The sequence below is a fragment of the Aedes albopictus genome, unplaced genomic scaffold (assembly GCF_035046485.1).
Source record: "Aedes albopictus strain Foshan unplaced genomic scaffold, AalbF5 HiC_scaffold_726, whole genome shotgun sequence".
Classification (NCBI taxonomy): Eukaryota; Metazoa; Arthropoda; class Insecta; order Diptera; family Culicidae; genus Aedes; species Aedes albopictus.
Genome location: NW_026917561.1, coordinates 323 through 19,686, shown reverse-complemented (window position 1 = coordinate 19,686; position 19,364 = coordinate 323). Strand labels below are relative to the sequence as shown.

The following is a 19,364-nucleotide window of genomic DNA, read 5'->3' as shown; positions in this document are numbered from 1 at the left end:
CTCTCTCTCTTTTCTTTACCTTCGTGGTACGCACGTTAGGGATGGCTTCGAGAAGGGGGTACCATACATGAGTAAGCACTCTTTATTGGTTAGCGTTCCACCAACTATCGCCTCCAGTTGTTCTCTCTCCCCTTAATGTTTGGGTCCTGGCTAGTACTATAGAAGACTACCCGTTGGACTCAAGCTTCTGGATGGGAAGGGTGGTGAACTCAACTTGCTGTTGGGCGTCCTGCCATTTTCTCTGTAGTTCAAGTACGTTTCAGCGAAGACGACTAATAACAAGACAGACATCTACCCTCTTGCTCCATATACCTTGGGAGCTACAAGCACACTAGCGCCACGAACGACTTCAGGGGACAACATAGTGAATGAGTGTGCATGCGATGCTACCATTTCCGTGTACGTATTTGCATGTACACGCACACAATCATATTTTAATGCTCCTGTGAATCGTTGAGGGCGTTTCAACCATGTCGCCTGCAACAGGGTGGGAGCTGTCTGTCTTGTTATTAGCCGTCTTCGGTTTCAGGAAACCGTGGCAGTAACGGAATCCCACATCCTTTCAACAATGTTGTCCGGAGTGATATCTCTACTGTATATCTCCTGCATATTCGACCTTTGCTCCACGAAAGAGCACATGCTCCACGAAAGAGCACATGCTCCACGATCTCGTCGCAGTGTGTGCAGTCTGGACATGCGGGGAGCCTGCATGTCGAAATCCGTGCAGATACCACTTAACCCTGATAAAAAGTATCATAAAAAAACGATAAATTTTATTGTTACAACACCATTTTTTCGAAAAATATTCACCATTAAACATATTGAAATTTACACAACACACTCACCATCACCCCTATTGTTCTATACCATTCGGCGAATGGTAAATGGCACTTTTACAATAAAAAATGGTGGTCGTTATGTATCTTAACCATAAAATTTTGAGAAAATTTTCATACACTTTTTCGCGAAAAACAATAGAATGTATTGTGTTTTTATGAGACATTTTTAGAGCAATTTTCAAAAGAAAACAATATATCTTAATGTTTTTTCATTGTTCTTACAATACAAATACAATTAATTGAATGGCGTCAAATGAATCGTTGTTACAATAAAAATACAATAATATTTGTTGTTATTTGTAAGCAGTTTTCGTTTTTGAAAATCCATAGAATTTATATTTCCCGCTAACATTTATATCCAGCATTTACGAGCACTAACGTCCGCCAGAATGATATGCACATTTTATGATAAGAATCAAACACTCTGATGTATGTCTGGTATGTATTGTTTGGCAGCTGTTGATAAGATCTATCTTCAATCTTTTCAAATAACTGCCAAATATCACAAGTCAGACCTCAGGTCGTATGATCCATACCATAAATCGTTCACAATTCATGTGGCCATTAGTATCTGTAAATGCTGGAGAAAAATGTTACCGAGAAATATGAATTCTTTGGTTTTTCAAAGGCGAAATCTGTTTACATAACAACAAATATTATTGCATGTTTATTTTAACATCGGTTCAATTGACCCCATTAAACTAATTGTATTTGTATTGTTATCAATGGCAGTTTACTATTTACTAGATTCCTTTAATTTATTGGAAAACATTAGAAAAATCATTGTTCATCTTTTTCTTGTCTTAACATCCTCACTTGGCTAAACCTGCTTTTCAGCTAGTTTTCTATAAGTATTATCGTCGCACCACCAAATCGAAGTCGTCGCTAGAAGCACATGCGAAGTTACAGCTGCGAAGTAAATTTGAATCTATTTTTTCTGTTGCGCATCATTAAGCTAATTAAGAGCAACAATATGCACTAATCCAAATTGAGTTGCGACATTTCTAAGTAGGTTAAAAATCAATTTTCGCACGTTCGGTCATTTCGTATTTCGACCAAAAGCATAATACTTCCTCAGTTATTCATTGAGAGCTTCCTCTGCCAACACGGCTTGACGTCTGTCAGTTTTAGCGAATAACATTCGATAACCGAAACATCTACTGTACTCAAATTTAAAACGAAAACTATAAAAAATATGTCAAGTGATTTTGTATTTGATTATACAAACATGATCCAAGCAACAATAATACTTATTGTTATTCAATTGTTACAAATTGTTTTTAAGTGTAATTGAGAAATAAACTCTTTTTTAATAAAAAGTCCATGAGAACTTTGCAGGCACTTTTGCAACTATTTAAAAACATCTTAAATTAATTTTTACTGATAGTAACTTTAAATTATTATAGAACTATTGAAAAACAATCGAATCAATCAGTCACTAATAAAGCTAATGTTCACTTATTGTACGAACTATATGGGCTTGATTTCTATTGTAAAAAGTAACAATATATCTACTATGTGTTTTATTGTGAACAATAAAACCAGTCATTTGTTAATAATATTTACCATGTAAAGAATGGTAATTTTTTATCCGGGAAACCATCCATTACCTGACAGAAATTGTGCCAAACGAAAGTTCACCTCGCCTGTGATGAACACTGCCTGTTGTTCCACTCGCTCTACCGATCACTTCAAAAGACAAACGAAGTCCATCAAAACAGAATCGACTCACGCCACAGCAACTCAAGCTAACCTTCGTTCGAGACAGATTCCCCTACATCCAACAGCAGCGATCGTCCCTTCGGCTTGAACCAAGCGATGAAAAACGAAGCATCTCCTAGATGATTTTTTGTTCTCCGCCTTATATTCATATTTATATGGCGTGCTTTATTTGTGTTTGTTGCGCCATGCAATACTACTAAACAAATCGACCTTCACCTTGCCTTGTCAGATGACAGTCATCCAGCAGTGAGTGACAAGGCTCTGCGTCTGAATGACTGGTGACGCGCCTTGAGCTGATGTGAGATTTACAAACGAAGAGCGTGGCGGGAGCTCCCACCGTATCAGTGCGTTCGTCGCGAATGTGTTTGTTAGCGGCAAAGAGACGGTTGGCTGTTGCGTTGATGGAAGAAGGTGCCGGCCAGAGTGGACGCGTCACGCGGCGCGACGCGGTGCAATGCGGCATTTGACAGGTCGCGCGTCGCCGCGCGGCAGAACTCCGTTCATTAGAATACAGGGAAAACAATCATAACATGCCAGAGTGCGCGCGGAACGATGCAAAGCGGAAAGCGTTTAGCCGCGCGACGCACGACAAAACAGTGCATGCACTGTTTTTGATGCGGAAGTCACGCGGTTCGCGCGGAGCATTTTGTATTTTTGTGTGGGTTTCGTCCGTTTTTACCAAATCATGGCGGTTATTTTACGCAATTGTTTTTCAAATGCATTTAAATGTGAATGTAAAAAATATTAACATGAATAATACCACATGTTTATTATCCGGTGGCGTCTCGTAACCTCACTTATCACCTATTCTGTGAATCAAAATCAGTAATTCCTTTGAATTTATGACTAAAGACTTAACGGAAATAATCGAAATCTCTGTCATTCTACACCCATTACAAGCAGAGCTTTCACATTAGCCCTACCATGTTTCATGCACAAAAAAGCGTTTGCACCTTCTCGTTTATTTTACTATCTCAAAGTATTCTACTAGGGCTGTAAGCTTAAAAAATAGTTTCAAAATAAAAATATACTATTTTGAGTTAACAAACTTGTTCCATTGCCTTGCTGTTTAAAAATAAACGAAGGGCGCCATTTTTTAACGTATACAACCCTGCAACGTAGCTCTTGTTGTATACGTTAAATCTTGTTGTTCATAAAATTTCAAAATTTGTACCTAAAGAACGGGTAGATTTGAGGTTAGGGAATCATCATTGTCCCAAATGTACACCTCTTTTGAATCATCAGAAGTAAATAGCATTTGAAGGTAAATTTAGATAAATGGTTTATTTTTAATTTTAGGTTGAGCACAATAATCACATATTTCTTGGAAATTTTTCATCAAAAACCTCTAGAAAACTGTTGAAATGTTATGACTCTTAAACCGATAGAGAGCAGACAGCTCACTTTGATTGTGTGCTACTGGTTGTCAAGGCGAACCTGTCACAATCTGTCTCTGCAACCCGAGTTGGAAATTATACATTGATGGTGTGAAGTGATCCAATATCCAAAAAATCTTATCAAAACTTCTCACCGTTTGTTGTATTTTGAAAGATGACATAATTATGGTCAGTTTAATAAAATCTATATAAATAAAAATGGAATGGTGTTTGTATGCCACGAAACGAATAGGTTCGGAAACGGGCCAACGAATCTGCACCATTCTTTCAGTGTTTCATTCGTGCAGGGCTCAGACGTGTTCGTGCGAAAAAAGAATTAGAAAAATCGACCGGGAAAGCACCGAAAACGAGAAAGTTTGAAATTTCATTGTGCGGGGCATTTTTCTACGAAGCTGCATGTCAAAAAACGCAGTAGGCAGGCAGTACGACGTTTGCCGGGACAGCTAGTAGTTAATAAATAAAATAGTTATGGTCAGTATTCATGTGCAAAGGTGACGGAAATTATGAAAACTTTTCAGTTTGCTTTACGAACAGACGCGTTGCACCGCGTTCACTGTGGCTATCAAGCCGCGTTGGAAGTCGCGTCAAAAACGCGCCGCACCGCGTCGCGTCGCGTGACGCGTCCACTCTGGCCGCAGCCGAAGGCGGCAAATGTAGATGTTGCGGCTTTTTTGAGTCAAGATGGTGATGGTGCACAAGACTGTGTGTGAGTGCCAGCTGGTTCGACTTCATCCAGTTCTCCACTATGCCAATGCATGCACCGCTGTTAGTTCTACTTCTTCTATCGACTCGCCGTATACCGTGAGGGTAATGTCATCGGCAAAGCCGATCAGCTTTACGCCCGGTGGAAGTGTGAGCCTCAATACGCCATCGTACGCCGCGTTCCATAGTACCGGGTCCAAGATTGACCCTTGTGGTACTCCCGCGGTGATGTTGTAGCTGCTCTCGCCTTTCTCGGTGTCATAGATTAGCACCCTATTCTGGAAGTAGCTCTCCAGAATTCGGCATAGGCTACCGGGGCGCACTCGATGGCGGCCCAGCGGCCACTGTTGAACGCATTCAATAGCGGATTCCCGTTCGCTTCTTTTGGAGTTTTGGTTGCAGCCCTTATAGCGTCCACCGTCGATCGATCCTTCCGGAAGCCGAACTGGTTATCCGAGAGGCCAGAATAATCGGGTCCCAACAGTTTACCGGTGGTGTTCAGAAGGCAGATAGGGCTGTATGCAGACGGGCCGCCAGGTGGCTTTCCGGGTTTGGGCAGCAGAGCCAATTTTTAACTTTTCTACCTAATTGGAAATTCGCATCTGTACAGGCACATCTGCACAGCTATTTTGAACATGTTAGGGCTAGCCTCGATGGCCGCCTTGGTGGCTAGTGTCGGGAATAACTGACGGGATACCGTCCGGACCCGGAGCCTTGTTAAAATTAAGCGACTTCGCTATTGCGATGAGCTCATCATTCGTCACCGGGGCGACCTCGTTATAGGGGACGGGGGCCCATGGTCTTGTACCGTAGTGCGGGAACAACGTATCCACGATCTTCAGCAGTATCTTGGGGGAGCGTTCTGGGGGTGCTGATACGCGCTTTGTTTTGGACACGACTACTTTGTAGGCAGGCTTGGCAGAAACTCCCTCGCGAGAAAATGAGGAAGCGATTTCGGCGATTTTCTGAGGAGTGAAAATAAAACTCAGGAATCACAACGCAAATCCTCAACAGCACCGAGCGCGAGCTTGCCGCGCAGCGAGGAATAAGGCAATCCATGAGACAGATGCGATCAGCTGATTTTATTTGTTTACCATGTATTTTTGACAATCGATGATCGGGGTGACAGTTGAACACATAGGAATTTGTTAAGCACCGACGACACTTGACGAAACTTTGTTAAGTTGTACTCACACTGTGTTTACAGTTTTGGCTGTCACCCCCATCGCGAAAAGTCGTCATGGATTGCCTTATTCGTTCAACACTCATAATTGCTTGTTGTGTTTCTCACGTCCACTCACACTCAAAAAGCTCTCGCGAGTTCCACTCCCATACAAAGAAAGACTCTCGAGGCGGATATCGCACCCAAAAACCCGAAATAATCATCGGCTCTTTTTTCGTTCCCCTCTTCCTCGCTCAGTTTTTATTGCCTCTCTGTTTGGGGTTCGTTCGCTCCCTCGCGACGAGGCAAAAGCAAAACACCGCTCTAGAGCATGTTGCAAAACTCTTTTGATTTCGAGGAGGATTATCAAGCCTGTTTGTAGGCATCACCTCAAAGGGCCGTGTTGGTGCCTGGCAGAGATTTGTTCAATGCCAATTAAGTCGGCATGTAGGCCTTACTTCGCTTCATTCTTCTCTCACGCAGAAAAATGGCGCTTGTTTAAAACAATAAAACGCATGGTTGATTTTCAAACTGAGAATTTACTTATTCCTAAGTTATATTTAATTGTTTTCATTTAGGGTTTATCGATAAAAACAACCGATTACCATCATTTCATATAATGTCAAAAATTTCATTTGTTTCAACAAAATAAAAACCATAAACATGGTCCGAAACTTGGTCCGAAAGCACTCACACACCTATAAAATGCTTACCCCAACATCGCCACAACGAAGAAGGTGCAGCAAATCCATCACGCCAACTTCCAAGTGCAGCTTTGGTCGTGATGGATAACGCGCAGGTACTCTCAACAGCATCCACAAAAAGTTGATCGGCTTCGCCTTTTTGTCTTTTTTTAGTCCCCATCCGCTCACCGACGGTCTAAAAATAGATTTCCGAGCTGCCGCAGGAGCTGCCGTCACCAACACAATCACATTCCGGCTTTGTTAGTCACAAAAGTGCAGCCGTTTAAAACAATATGTTATTTTATGTTGAAACTACCAAATCTCTGTTTGTTCTAACAAACAGTCAAAAATTTCGTCAAATGAAAACATTTGTATTATCAAACAGTTGCAACAGTTCAGTTTAAACCAGAAATCAGTTTGTCGCTATAGTAAACTGAAAAATCGGTTGATTAGAACTAGAATTTAATTATGTTTACAATTTATTTTTCTGCGTGCTCATCGATGCGAGCTTTTTGTAGCTCTTAGGCAGGATGCGCGGAATTTTGCGTTTTCTGGGCACCACCAGTATACCGGTTTGCGTTCATTTCTGGGTAGGGATCGTCTTGGCATTGTGGCCTCACATTCACGGCTTAGGGTTCCGACTAGATAGATCGTCGGTATTACCCTCCATAAGCAATCGCTCCACAAATGCCGGCTTATCAAATCGCGATGTCTGCCATCCCCGATGGCAACCTTCGGCTGTTGCCGTTTTCCTCCATATTCCACCTGTATCGAATCGCCAGATGATCACTGTGCGTTTATCCATCGTTGACCCTCCGGTACGAACTAGGGTTTTTTAGACTCTGGCTCCAGAAGGTTACGTTGAAGGCATTGAAGTCTCCGCTGATGACCACGGGACTCAATCTCACTAGTGCGCTTGATAGTGAATCCAGCATAAACGAGAACTGGTTTATCGACCACCTGAGAGGGGCATAACAACTGCAGTAGTACACCCTGTTGATCTTAGCTATTGCGAAGCCCTCGTACGACGTGGTAATTATTTCCTGGACCGGAAAATGACCGGTCGTACATATCGCCGCTAGCTTTGCCTTATCTGCTACCCAGTTCCCGTTGTCGGGATGTGTACATGAAGCACTTGAAACACGCCACTGGCAGCTCTTACATGCTGAGTGGACACACTGACCAGTAGTATGGGACAAACATCAAATTCTCGCTCCAGTCGACTTTTTTGATTCCATTTAGGTCCCATATGAACTGTGCAAAATTTCAGCGCAATCGGTGAAACTATAATTTAGCGCAAGCGGCTCAAAGTTTTCATAGGATTTACTATGGGAAAAGATGCACTTTCAATCAAAAAACCCCACAGGCCGCCCTTTATCTCCTTAATTCAAATCGATCAACGTTTCTTGTAGAAAAATCATTTGTGAAACTTTCCATCGAAGACCGCAAAACGATTGGATGCTTGTGGAAAAAGTTATTGATTTATTACCGATTAGTGATCCAACGAACGGCTTTTTGTTTTGTTTTATTAGCAGCACTGTAGCTGCTGCCTTGGCTGCTGCTGTTTCTGGGGGTGGTGATGCCTCCCGCCACCCCATGCAACAGCGGCAGCAGCAGTGCTGCTGATAAAACAAAACAAAAAGCAGTTCGTTGGATCACTAATCGGTAATAAATCAAAAACTTTTTCCACAAGCATCCAATCGTTTTGCGGTCTTCGATGGAAAGTTTCACAAATGATTTTTCTACAAGAAACGTTGATCGATTTGAATTAAGGAGGCAAAGGGCGATCTCTGGGATTTTTTGATTGAAAGTGTAACTTTTCCCATAGTAAATCCTATGAAAACTTTTAACCGTTTGCGCTAAATTATAGTTTCACCGATTGCGCTGAAATTTTGTACAGTTCATATGGGACTTAAATGGGATCTAAAAAGTCGACTGGAGCGAGGATTTATTTTTTTCCATACAAGCGTGTCCCATACTACTGACCAGCCTACCTTGCTCTTGCTGACTGCAGACGCCTTGTTCACCTCCCCTACGGGGAGCTTGATCGTGCTATCTGTGTGCCTGCCAGTCCCTTTTGCTGGTGGATCGATGCACTTGGTGCATCCATCTCGCATTGCTGTTTAAGTGCGGCTGCGATCTCTCCTGCGTCGGTGATCTCGTACCGGTTTTTACACTGGAGAGTCGCCTCCGCCGTTAGGGCTCTTACCTGCATTTTTTCACCTAGTACTTTTTGAGCTAGTGCTGTATAGGAGGTTTCTTTTATGGTCACGTGCTTCTTCAGCACTAGCACCATCTCTACAGTTCTGGTGCGTTGGATGCTTTTTACATCCGTGCCCAGCGGTTAGAGTTGATTTTCGCCTCACATGAACCTCAGCACCTCGGCGTACGTGTCTGCCTCGGTTTCGAAGTCATGTGCGTTGCTCCGTTCGCGTTTGTGAGCCGACTTCACTTTTCAGACTTTCTTCTTTCACATATAAAAACAAAGGTTCTTCTTCCACTGGTCCGATTCCTTTTTTAGGTGGGCTTGGTTTCCCTGACCCTTGCGCATTTCGCAACCGACTTGGCAGTTTGGTGATTCGCGCTTGCCGTCCCTTTCTTTCTCTTGGCTTTTTGCCAGCCTTTGCCGGACCCTTCTTGAACCACGTCTACTCGGCAGGTTAAGACCATGCCGTTCGAGCCGTAGGGTGGTTTGACCTCTGCGCTACGGCTCCGGCCGGCTGCATGTTTTCGTGTTGTTTCGTCGCGTTGCTAGCAAAGAGGAAGCTTTTGGGTGAACTGCAACTGCGCCTCCCTGCTCGCATCAGCCGCACTCCGCACTTCGACCAGGAGAGCATACTCCTTCTTGGCCAGAGCCAGCAATTTGCGTAACTTCAGCATGCCCTTTTTCAGGTCCTTGCTAATGGTAGTCTACCCGCTCGTGTAGCCAATCAGCTCGTCAAACTGTTCGGCAACTACCAACATCTTTTGTATACCACTACTGTTGCGGTTTAGCGGCCGCGTCAGGTCCGCGTCCGTTATCTGCGCTTCCTCGGCCGGTGTTGCACCGCTTCGTGCTCCTCCTGTTGAACCTCCTGCCGCCTGTTCGCTTTTGGGTACACCAGCCCCTCGTAGTGGCGATCTCGCCAGTCCTCCTCGCGCGATTACATGTTTGGATGCGGTTCCGTATCGCTGCCGTATGTGTGGAGTATCTGAAGAGGCCCAGCAGAGCCCACTGCTGGGTCCCCACGCCTAGGCTTGCTCCGCTTGAGCAGTTCGTATGCCCCGGTGCTCGGTCACTTACTGGTGCCAAAGGTAGTAAGTCCAAAATACTGATGTGTGGATATGGTTCGCTTAGAAAATAATCCTAAGCTCCCACCTGTTTGGAGAGTCATTTGGAGCATACTAATTATTTGTTGACTGGAGGAGGAAGTCGTGGTCTCCAGCATTAGCATTAGCATTAAGCGAGTCGCACAAATTCGTAGGTGGTACAGCCCTAGACCGCTGTTATGAGGGTTGCCTCCTTCCCGCCCGAACCAAAGCACAAAGATTTGGGACTAATCTCTGACTCCTAGACAAGACTAACGCAATCCTCCAATGGTCGAGCACTGTCCTGGCCACGTCCTTGCGACTGCTGAGGAATGGGAAAGGATGATTAGTTTTGGACACCTATGAGAAATGTAGACAACTCTACGATCTCTCAGGCCTATGTGTCACGGGAATTTGGGTGGTGTTAGTGGAAGGGTAAACTCCAAAGGATACGCTTGGTTAACGTTCAGGCACACCATTGTTAGACTGCTTCGAATCAGTTGTCTGTCCAATTCATACTGGTTTTCTCGTCAACTTGTTGGCATTTGGTTGAATTACTAGATTCTTCGGTTGATAATCTGAAATATAAAATAATATTAACATCGTACGTCAAATAAGCTACATATTAGTGATACGCTCGCCACAGTTACATATTTTTAAAATATTATTTATATCGTACGATACATTTACCTGAATCCTGCTGAAATAAAATGTTACTTAGCAGTACATTGAAACACAAATACTACAAAACACAAGAAAAAGAGCATCTTAAAATATTTAAAAATAAGGTAAATATCAAGATCAAAATTTGATTTGATAGATCTCGGAGGAAGTCGTGGTCTCCAGCAGGTTCAAATCACAGAGAAGATCTTCGCAATCATCACAATTTTTGGATTGCAGAAGTCTGTAATGTGTTTGGGTTACTCTTTGGGAACAAATCAGCAGATTAATTCTAACATTTTGTTAAGAGGAACCGCACGACATGGCAATACCTGATGCACTGGTGGTGGCTTTTCACCACATCACATCATCATTTCAACCATGCGTCATGATATACGTTCAGATTAAATGCCACACGAGTGTGCTCATAAAGGTTATCCTTCGTAATCGGTCAGTGTCTGTATATTTTTATAACCGTCACCGTTCTGGCTCGTTGATCTTCTCAACAGATAGGGTATCGCGCCACTTGGGCGGTGGCTTCTATATTCGTCTGTTTTCCACCATAACTCAGTCAATTTTGAACCAATTGACTTGAAATGTTGTACACGGGTAGATACCATACCTATCTCACCACATTCCAAAAATTGTGTCAATTGGTTCAAATTTGACTGAGTTATAGTGGAAAACAGGCGAATATAGAAGCCACCGCCCAAGTAGCGCGATTCCCTACATGCTGGAGAAGTGGAGGACAAATAGCTTGAATTAAGTGCAACGTTTGTTATGGTGCTTACATCTCGGCGCGCTTATGCACGCATAGTATTCATTATGCAATGTAATATGGGGATTGGAAATATGAAACAAATTAAAATTAGCTTATTCTACTCCAGGTTAATTATTAACAGGGGACATTCTTACCGCTTTTAATCAGTTGCATTCGCTGTCTGTCTGCTGGTCAAAGTCAAAGTCGAAAACAAGATAACGCCAGACATAATGGGATTCAATACTATAAATATAAATACATATAGTACATTCGGAAGAGATCTGTTCTAGACAGTGTTATCGTTTTATCATTATTGTAGTAGTATTAACGTCATAAGCATGAACTCACAAAAAGAACCATGCTATCTCATGATCCACTGAAGTGAAATTGTCCAAATATGCAGTATGCAATATGAACATCATTTCATTTTTTATATTTTATGACTAACATAGTTAATACCGCTTTGCATACAAAATAGGAATTGGAATTCTATGGTCGTATGTGATTGTTGCTTCAACAGTTACCACTTGAAGTGCAAGAAAATTAGCTAAGAAGCCCTGAATAAGCTATCTGGAACACCGTATTTTTGTTCCCCAAAATGCAACGAAATATTCCGCAGAATCACGATTTTACTGTGAACAAAAACGGTGTGATGCTGACAAGGAGTACATCACATCGACCATAAAAGATGCATTGGCGCAGAAATTAGATGTTATACTCAGAGAAATTTGCCACCTTCAAGTCAACACGGTCACGATGAGATTGTCAAGGAGCAGGATGGCCTCAAATAGCGATGTTCACAACTGGAAAATATGGTCAGCAATCTGGAGGACGAAGTAGATTTTTTGCATCGTGATAGGATCTCAAACAACGTAATGTTTTTTGGAGTTCCTATGATGACCGGCGAAAACACCATTGATGTCGTTCAAGCTACAATCAACCGTTTAACTTATGCGCAGCCCCAACTAGTCACCAGAAAAGATATCCTCTCCGTGTTTGATTTCCTCCGAAGAATAAGAGTTCCTTGGCGCCACCTATACGAGTACCATTCAAGACTTGTGACTGCAAAGGGAAATTCATGCAAATCGTTTGACTGATGCAGAACCTGAAATCGACGGACGTGGAGCCGGCGTGGATAGTGAATGGCGTCGGATCCAGAATCTTCATTCGAGACGAAGCAACAAAACTGAGTTAGCACATCTACAAAGAGCTGAAGTCTAAACAGAAAGATTGGGGGATACAGTTCGTATGGATCGGCCGCAACATTGTAGCACTGATAAAAAAGATGATGCATCATCTGTTGTGAAAGTTAAAAACTGGGATGATTTCGCCAAACTAAACAGGGATTAATGTCTAAAGAAAAATCTAAATGAACTGCATCTGAGATCAGACCTCAACAGGATCAAATATCTAAAAAATATTGCTCGTGAATGATTAATTATGTCGCCTTGCAAGTTTGATATGTTTTTAATTTTATATTTTAAATGTTTTTTTTCTCTATCAATGAACTCAAAAATATGTAATTTTAAATATACTAATGTAGATGAATTCAACTTAAATTCAAATTTAGCCTCACAATTGAACCAGGACAGTTGTATATCAATCCTACAACAAAATATGCAAGGAATGAATGATTTCACAAAGTTTGATGACTTTTCTCTTTTTTTTTTAAGTGAACTGCAATCAAGTATTGATATTATTGTATTACCTGAAACATGGATAAATAATGAAAATGAAAAATATTATAACATTCCTGGATTTAAACAGATCAACTCTAGTAGGGTTGGCAGGCGTGGTGGTGGACTAATAATATTTTTTCAATCCAAATTTGATGTAGAAATTATTGAAAAAAATAACTCTCAATTAAGTTTTCAGTTTATTCGTATAAGCATAAAATTGTCACAAGTTGAGCGTTTACGTATTTGTGCCGTATACCGTCCACCAGTAGCAGATATGAAAGAATTTCGGAATTTCTTCGAATCTGTTAAGGAAAATTATGCTAGATCTGTTACTATCATACTTGGCGATATAAACATTGCTATAAATAAATCCAACACAATTGTCACTGATTACAAAAACCTTTTAGCTTCATCTTCATTTGAAGTAATCAATACATTTAAAACTAGACCAGCCAGTGAAATTATTTTGGACCACGTAATTTGTTATACTAGTAACTTTCTTGAAATAACAAATTCTACCATCTTCAACGATATTAGTGATCACATACCTATCTTATCAAAGTTTACCATTAAATCCAAAAAACAAAAGCTAAAATTATCGAAGAATATACTCAATCATACACATTTTCATCAGGAGTTCTACAGATTTTTAGAAAATTTAACCCTGGAAGCAGATCCGAAACATACTTATTAGTATTGTGAACAAATATAATGAACTACGTAGAGAGCATATTAAAACTGTTAAATACAAGCAAAAGTTAGAGATACTTAATGCTTCTCCATGGATTTCAGTTGATGTTCGGAAGCTAATGGAGATAAAAAACAATTTTTTTCGGGAGCTAAAACGTTGCCCGAGTGATGACCACACGAAGGATCTACTCAAGCATGTAAATAAAAAATTGAATTCTGCAAAAAACGCTGCGAAATCTAAATTTTATGCAGCACTGTTCAGCGATGGTGATGCCAAAAAAAATTAGAACAACATAAACAAATTACTTGGAAAGGGCGGGAAACAGATGCACAATCTTTCGATAAAAGTCGAAGGAATGTTAATAGAAGGTGGCAATAGAAGTCAACAATTATTTTACTAAGGTTGGTAGTGACTTAGCAAGAAACTTAAATAGTGAAAGAAACTTTAACAAATACAGAACCATATGCCGGATTCAACATTCTATATTTTTGGAATCAATCTTTTACTAACCTTACCGATCAGGCTAAGGCCGGGGTGGCCTCTGCTGTACATAGTATACATAGCCGCCTCCATTCCACTCGTTCCATGGCTGTTTGTCTTCAGTTCCGCACTCTGTGTAGGGCCCGCAGATCGTCCTCCACTTGGTCGACCCACCAAGCTCGCTGCGCTCCACGTCTTCTTGTACTGGCCGGATGACTCTCGAGAACCATTTTAGTCGGGTTGCTATCCGACATCCTGATGACGTGACCCGCCCACCGTAGCCTCCCGATTTTCGCGGTGTGGACGATGGTTGGTTCTCTCAGCAGCTGATGCAGCTCGTGGTTCATTCGCCTTCTCCAAGTCCCGTCTTCCATCTGCACTCCGCCGTACGCAACATCTTCCGTTCGAAAACTCCAAGGGCGCGTTGGTCCTCTGCAAGTAAGGTCCATGTTTCGTACCCATAGATGACGACCGGTCTAATCAGCGTTTTGTAGATGGTTAACTTCGTGTTACGGCGAACTTTATTCGATCGTAGAGTTCTGCGGAGTCCAAAGTAAGCACGATTTCCTGCCACAATGCGCCTCTGAATTTCTCTGCTGGTGTCGTTGTCGGCGGTCACCAGTGAGCCCAAGCACACGAATTCTTCAACCGCCTCGATTTCATCACCGTCGATATAAAATTCGGGGTGGCGGGCGCGATGATTCCTCCCTGGAGCCCTTTGCCGTCGTGTACTTTGTCTTCGACACATTAATGACTAAAGAGGAATTCCACGGAGTCATGTCAGTCGATCCTGAGCGACCATTTCAAAAATATCTGAAACTTTGCACAGTTTTTCAATTTCATCTAAATCGTCATTTTTCGATATCAAACCTTCATATTCACTCACGACTAACTTTTCAAAAGGGTGTATGCGAAAATAGTTCAAAAATATTCTAAAAGCTGTACAGCAAAAACGGATTGTTCGATTGTTATGAATTTTTCAGCAAAGTTAGATAACTAAATGATGATTCCTTAGAAAATATACACTGTAAAAAATTTCTTTTTTTACTACAAAAAAAAAAGATCTTTGTCACAAAAACTCAAATATCTCAGAACCCTATCTTTTTACCAACGTCAATTTTTTAGGGAAAATGGCCCATTATATCAGCTATCTACCATAAAATTTTGGTGATGGTAAACTGATTAACAAAAAAGTTATGACATTTCAAACATTTCACAATTTTTACATTTAGTAACAAAAAAAAACATTTTTTTCTGTGTAAATTATTTCGAGAACTATATTTTGATGCTGATTTTATTGTAAAGGCTACCGCATGAATTAAACAAGTTGTTTTCATGATATTTTTGTTTGATTATTTATAATTACTATAGTATCTATTTGAACCTTACACGCGATCCAGTGTTGTGATCAAAAATATTGAGATTGTCATACTTTTTATTGTACGTGACTGGTGAAAAAATCCCTTGATAGTGTTGAAAAGCTGTTGATCATAAGAAAAATGGAATTAAACTTATTTTGAAGACGAAAGCTGCATAATAAAAGTTTTATATATACGCGTATACGTCTAGTTGATCTGCAAAAAAATACCTCTTAGGGTCGATTTCTTCACCCTGGCTTAGGCGTTAAGCCAGGTTTAATTATATGGGTAAGCCTGGCTTACGGGTTAAGCCGAGGTGAAGAAATCGGCCCTTAGAGAACAGACTTTATGATCGGAAAAATGCGAGTAACTTCAACAACAACAAATGCATGAGAGGTACATACCACAGACAAACAGACAAAACGCCTAGAACAATTTTCGTGAAAATCCATCGCCCAGTTCACACTACCACCACCTGGTGGAAATGTTTCACGAAACACTGCGTTGTGCAATATCGTCATCAGAAGGCGCTAGTGTGAAACGTCAAACGCAAAGAAAAACGATGGGCACTCTTCTGGTTATGAAAGCCACAACCAAGATTCAAAATGATCGTTAAAGGCGTGGTCAATGAAAATGTCGTCAGTGTTACGTTTGTTTGTCTGTATACTAGGGTGGCCCACACTTATATGAAAAACAAAAATTTCGAAAAATGCTAAGTCTTACCTCCTAAATAAGTTGTTTTGGACTCCCAGAAGCTACGTTCAAAATTTGAGTAAAATCGGTTGAGCCTAAGGGGGCGCTCAAAACGCTTGAAGTTTATATGGGAAAACTTGGCCAAATGTATGTAGAAATTTTAAGTTTTCTAATTTTGCCGCTAGGTGGCGCTGTAAGCGTTCAATAATCAAACCCTTTGGTATTATTGTAGGTGACTATATGCCAAACAACTTTGTCGAAGACCGCAAAGTGATCCGACGCCTGTGAAAAAAGTTATACCCTAGGCAAAGTGAGGCAAAGTAGTGAGATTTCATTATTGATATTATTCTTTTACATGTATTGGAAAAACAACAATAAAGTTTATCCTCACTTTACCAAGGGTATAACTTTTTTCACAGAAGTTGGATCACTTTGCGGTCTTCGACAAAGTTGTTTGGCATATAGTCACCTACAATAAGACCAAAGGGTTTGATTATTGAACGCTTACAGCGCCACCTGGCGGCAAAATTCGAAAACTTAAAATTTCTGCATACATTTGGCCAAGTTTTCCCATACAAACTTCAAGCGTTTTGAGCGCCCCCTTAGGCTCAACCGATTTTGCTCAAATTTTGAACGTAGCTTCTGGGACTCCAAAACAACTGATTTAGAAGGTAAGACTTGGCATTTTTCGAAATTTTTGATTTTCATATAAGTGTGGGCCACCTTACTGTATACATACCATGAAAATGCTCACGAAAAAGCAAAAAAATACTACCGCTATGGATATTAAAAATTTTATAGTAAATTTTTTCTTCGTCCAAGCAAACAACACCAAACTAGTCAGTTAAAACTAATAAGTGATTTTGTTTATTATAATCTAACGAACAACATGAACAGTCGCTTTCTCAAAGGTCTTCAACTCAACGCTCTCTTGTAGACCGCTTGTGAAAAAAAATGTTCAAAAGAGTTACGAAATCTCATAGATAAACTGAAAGAGACTGGTTATGCCCAAATTGAATACAAATTTACGCATTTGCACGTCCTGCCGTCTAGACTTTGACAAACGAGCCATCTGTATATCATCGGTAAAGCAGGGCGCAGGAAGTTCGAAAACGACAACAACTGAGAAATTGCCAGAAGTGCTAAGTGCAGAGAGTCATGCCACCGTACCATCAGCGACATCTGTTTAAACAATTTAATCACGCCTCTTTTCAAAAATGCTTTGACATATACTTCAACATTTATACCCATTTCAATATTTTTAACGTTGCAAAACACGCTTTCAACATTCATCTTGAAGAAGAGGGAAAACACTTGTCCTCAAATGTAACAGCAAATTAATCAATAAACGACTAATGCGCGGAGGGCGTGATAAAATCGGAACAGTACTGTACATATAATATACATAATACATAATAAAAACAGATTGTTTTACTCACGCAAGGCCATTAACAATAAAATCAGCATCAAACTGCGCTTTCCGGCCGAAATAATTTACACTAAAAAAAATTATTACTAAATGTGAAAATTGTGGAATGTTTGAATTGTCATAACTTTTTTGTTTATTAGTTTATCATCACCAAATTTTTATGGTAGATTGCTAATACAATGGACCGTTTTCCCTAAAAAATTACATTGGTAAAAAGATAGGGTTTTGAGATATTTGAGTTTTTGTGACAAAAATGATATTTTTTAATGTTAAAAAAAGATTTTTTTTTCACAGTGTACATTTTCTTAGGAATCACCATTTAGTTATCTAACTTTGCTGAACAATAAAATCTGCATCTAACTGCGATTTCTGATCGAAATAATTTACACAGAAAAAAATATTTACCAAATGTGAAAATTGTGAAATGTTTGAAATGTTATAACTTTTTTGTTTATTAGTTTACCATCACCAAATTTTTATGGTAGATTGCTAATACAATGGACCGTCTTCCCTAAAAAAAATACGTTGGTAAAAAGATAGGGTTTTGAGATATTTGAGTTTTTGTGACAAAAATGATATTTTTTAATGTTAAAAAAGATGTTTTTTCACAGTGTATATTTTCTTAGGAATCACCATTTAGTTATCTAACTTTGCTGAAAAATTTATTGCAATCGAACGAACCATTTTGGCTGTGCAGATTTTTGAATATTTTTGAACCATTTTCACATACACCCTTTTGAAAAGTTAGTCGTGATTCAAAATAAAAATTTGATATCGGAAAATGACGATTTAGATGGAACTTAAAAACTGTGCAAAGTTTCAGTTCAATAGAAAATCATGAATTAAAAAATTTCCTTAATTTTGATGCTGTTGCTTGGAATCGCTCTAAATCGATTAGCCTGGCTTCACTCTTTAGTCGGATGTACGTTTCCGCCATCGTCTCAAATTTACGAGCAATAATATCAATATCATCAGCGAAACCATGCAGCTGAACGGACTTCGTGAAAATCGTTCCACTCGTGTTTATCCCCGCTCTCCTAATTACACCCTCTTCTAAAGTAATGTTGAACAGCAAGCACGAAAGGCCATCACCTTGCCGTAACCCTCTGCGAGATTCGAAGGGACTCGAGAGTGTCCCTGATACTCGAAATACGCACATCACATCTTTTCCAAAATCTCAATTGTACTTGGAGAAGGCAAAAAATATTTTTCCTTTGCTAGGTCTACACGTGTATAGGAAAATAATTTACATTCACAAAATAACCAAAGTCACAGGAACGCACTCTAATCAAATAATTTCAAGACCTGATCACCAGCATAATACTAGACGGTCTAGAAACTATCAAATACATAGAATTAATACCGAATATGGAAGGAAACGAATAACTTTTGCAGGAATAGTACTATACAACAATCTCCTGGATGGTATAAAAACATAACTAATTTAAGTTTGTTCACCAGAAGACTAAAAACACATTCAAGTGACAATTTATTGCAGTTTGTACAGTAAAAATAGTTATACAAAAATGCAATGCATATGCTTTTTACAATCAGTGTTTGCCACATATTGAAGAGATCATTAGCCTACCATTCAAAGAACGAAATGTTCATTGGGTTAGCTAGTAGGATAAAATATCTTTGTATGATTTTGTAGAAATGACAAGTAGGTTTTGTGCCTCAAGGATAAGTAACGTCAAGTTAGTTACACTCTTTCAGGCTTTTTCCTACTTCAACTAATAAAGAAATACTAAAAATAGGAATTGACCATACACTTGCCTTTTGCAGACTGTAAAATCTACTGCCTGTTGATAAATGAGCTTA

The 19,364-nt window shown here is 40.2% G+C and overlaps 1 protein-coding gene across 1 annotated transcript; it reads left to right on the top strand.

Moving 5' to 3' along the window:
• Nucleotides 1-6: 6 nt before the first annotated feature.
• On the top strand, nucleotides 7-17,747 carry LOC134284761 (uncharacterized). Its single transcript, XM_062844009.1, has 2 exons — nucleotides 7-2,972; nucleotides 4,603-17,747. The coding sequence occupies exon 2, from the start codon at nucleotides 12,654-12,656 to the stop codon at nucleotides 13,584-13,586; it is 933 nt and encodes a 310-aa protein (XP_062699993.1). The 5' UTR covers nucleotides 7-2,972; nucleotides 4,603-12,653; the 3' UTR covers nucleotides 13,587-17,747.
• The last annotated feature ends 1,617 nt before the right edge of the window (nucleotides 17,748-19,364 follow it).

Excerpts from the sequence above, each read along its gene's own strand:
- LOC134284761 (XM_062844009.1), top strand. The coding sequence starts at position 12,654 with ATGTCGCCTTGCAAGTTTGATATGTTTTTAATTTTATATTTTAAATGT.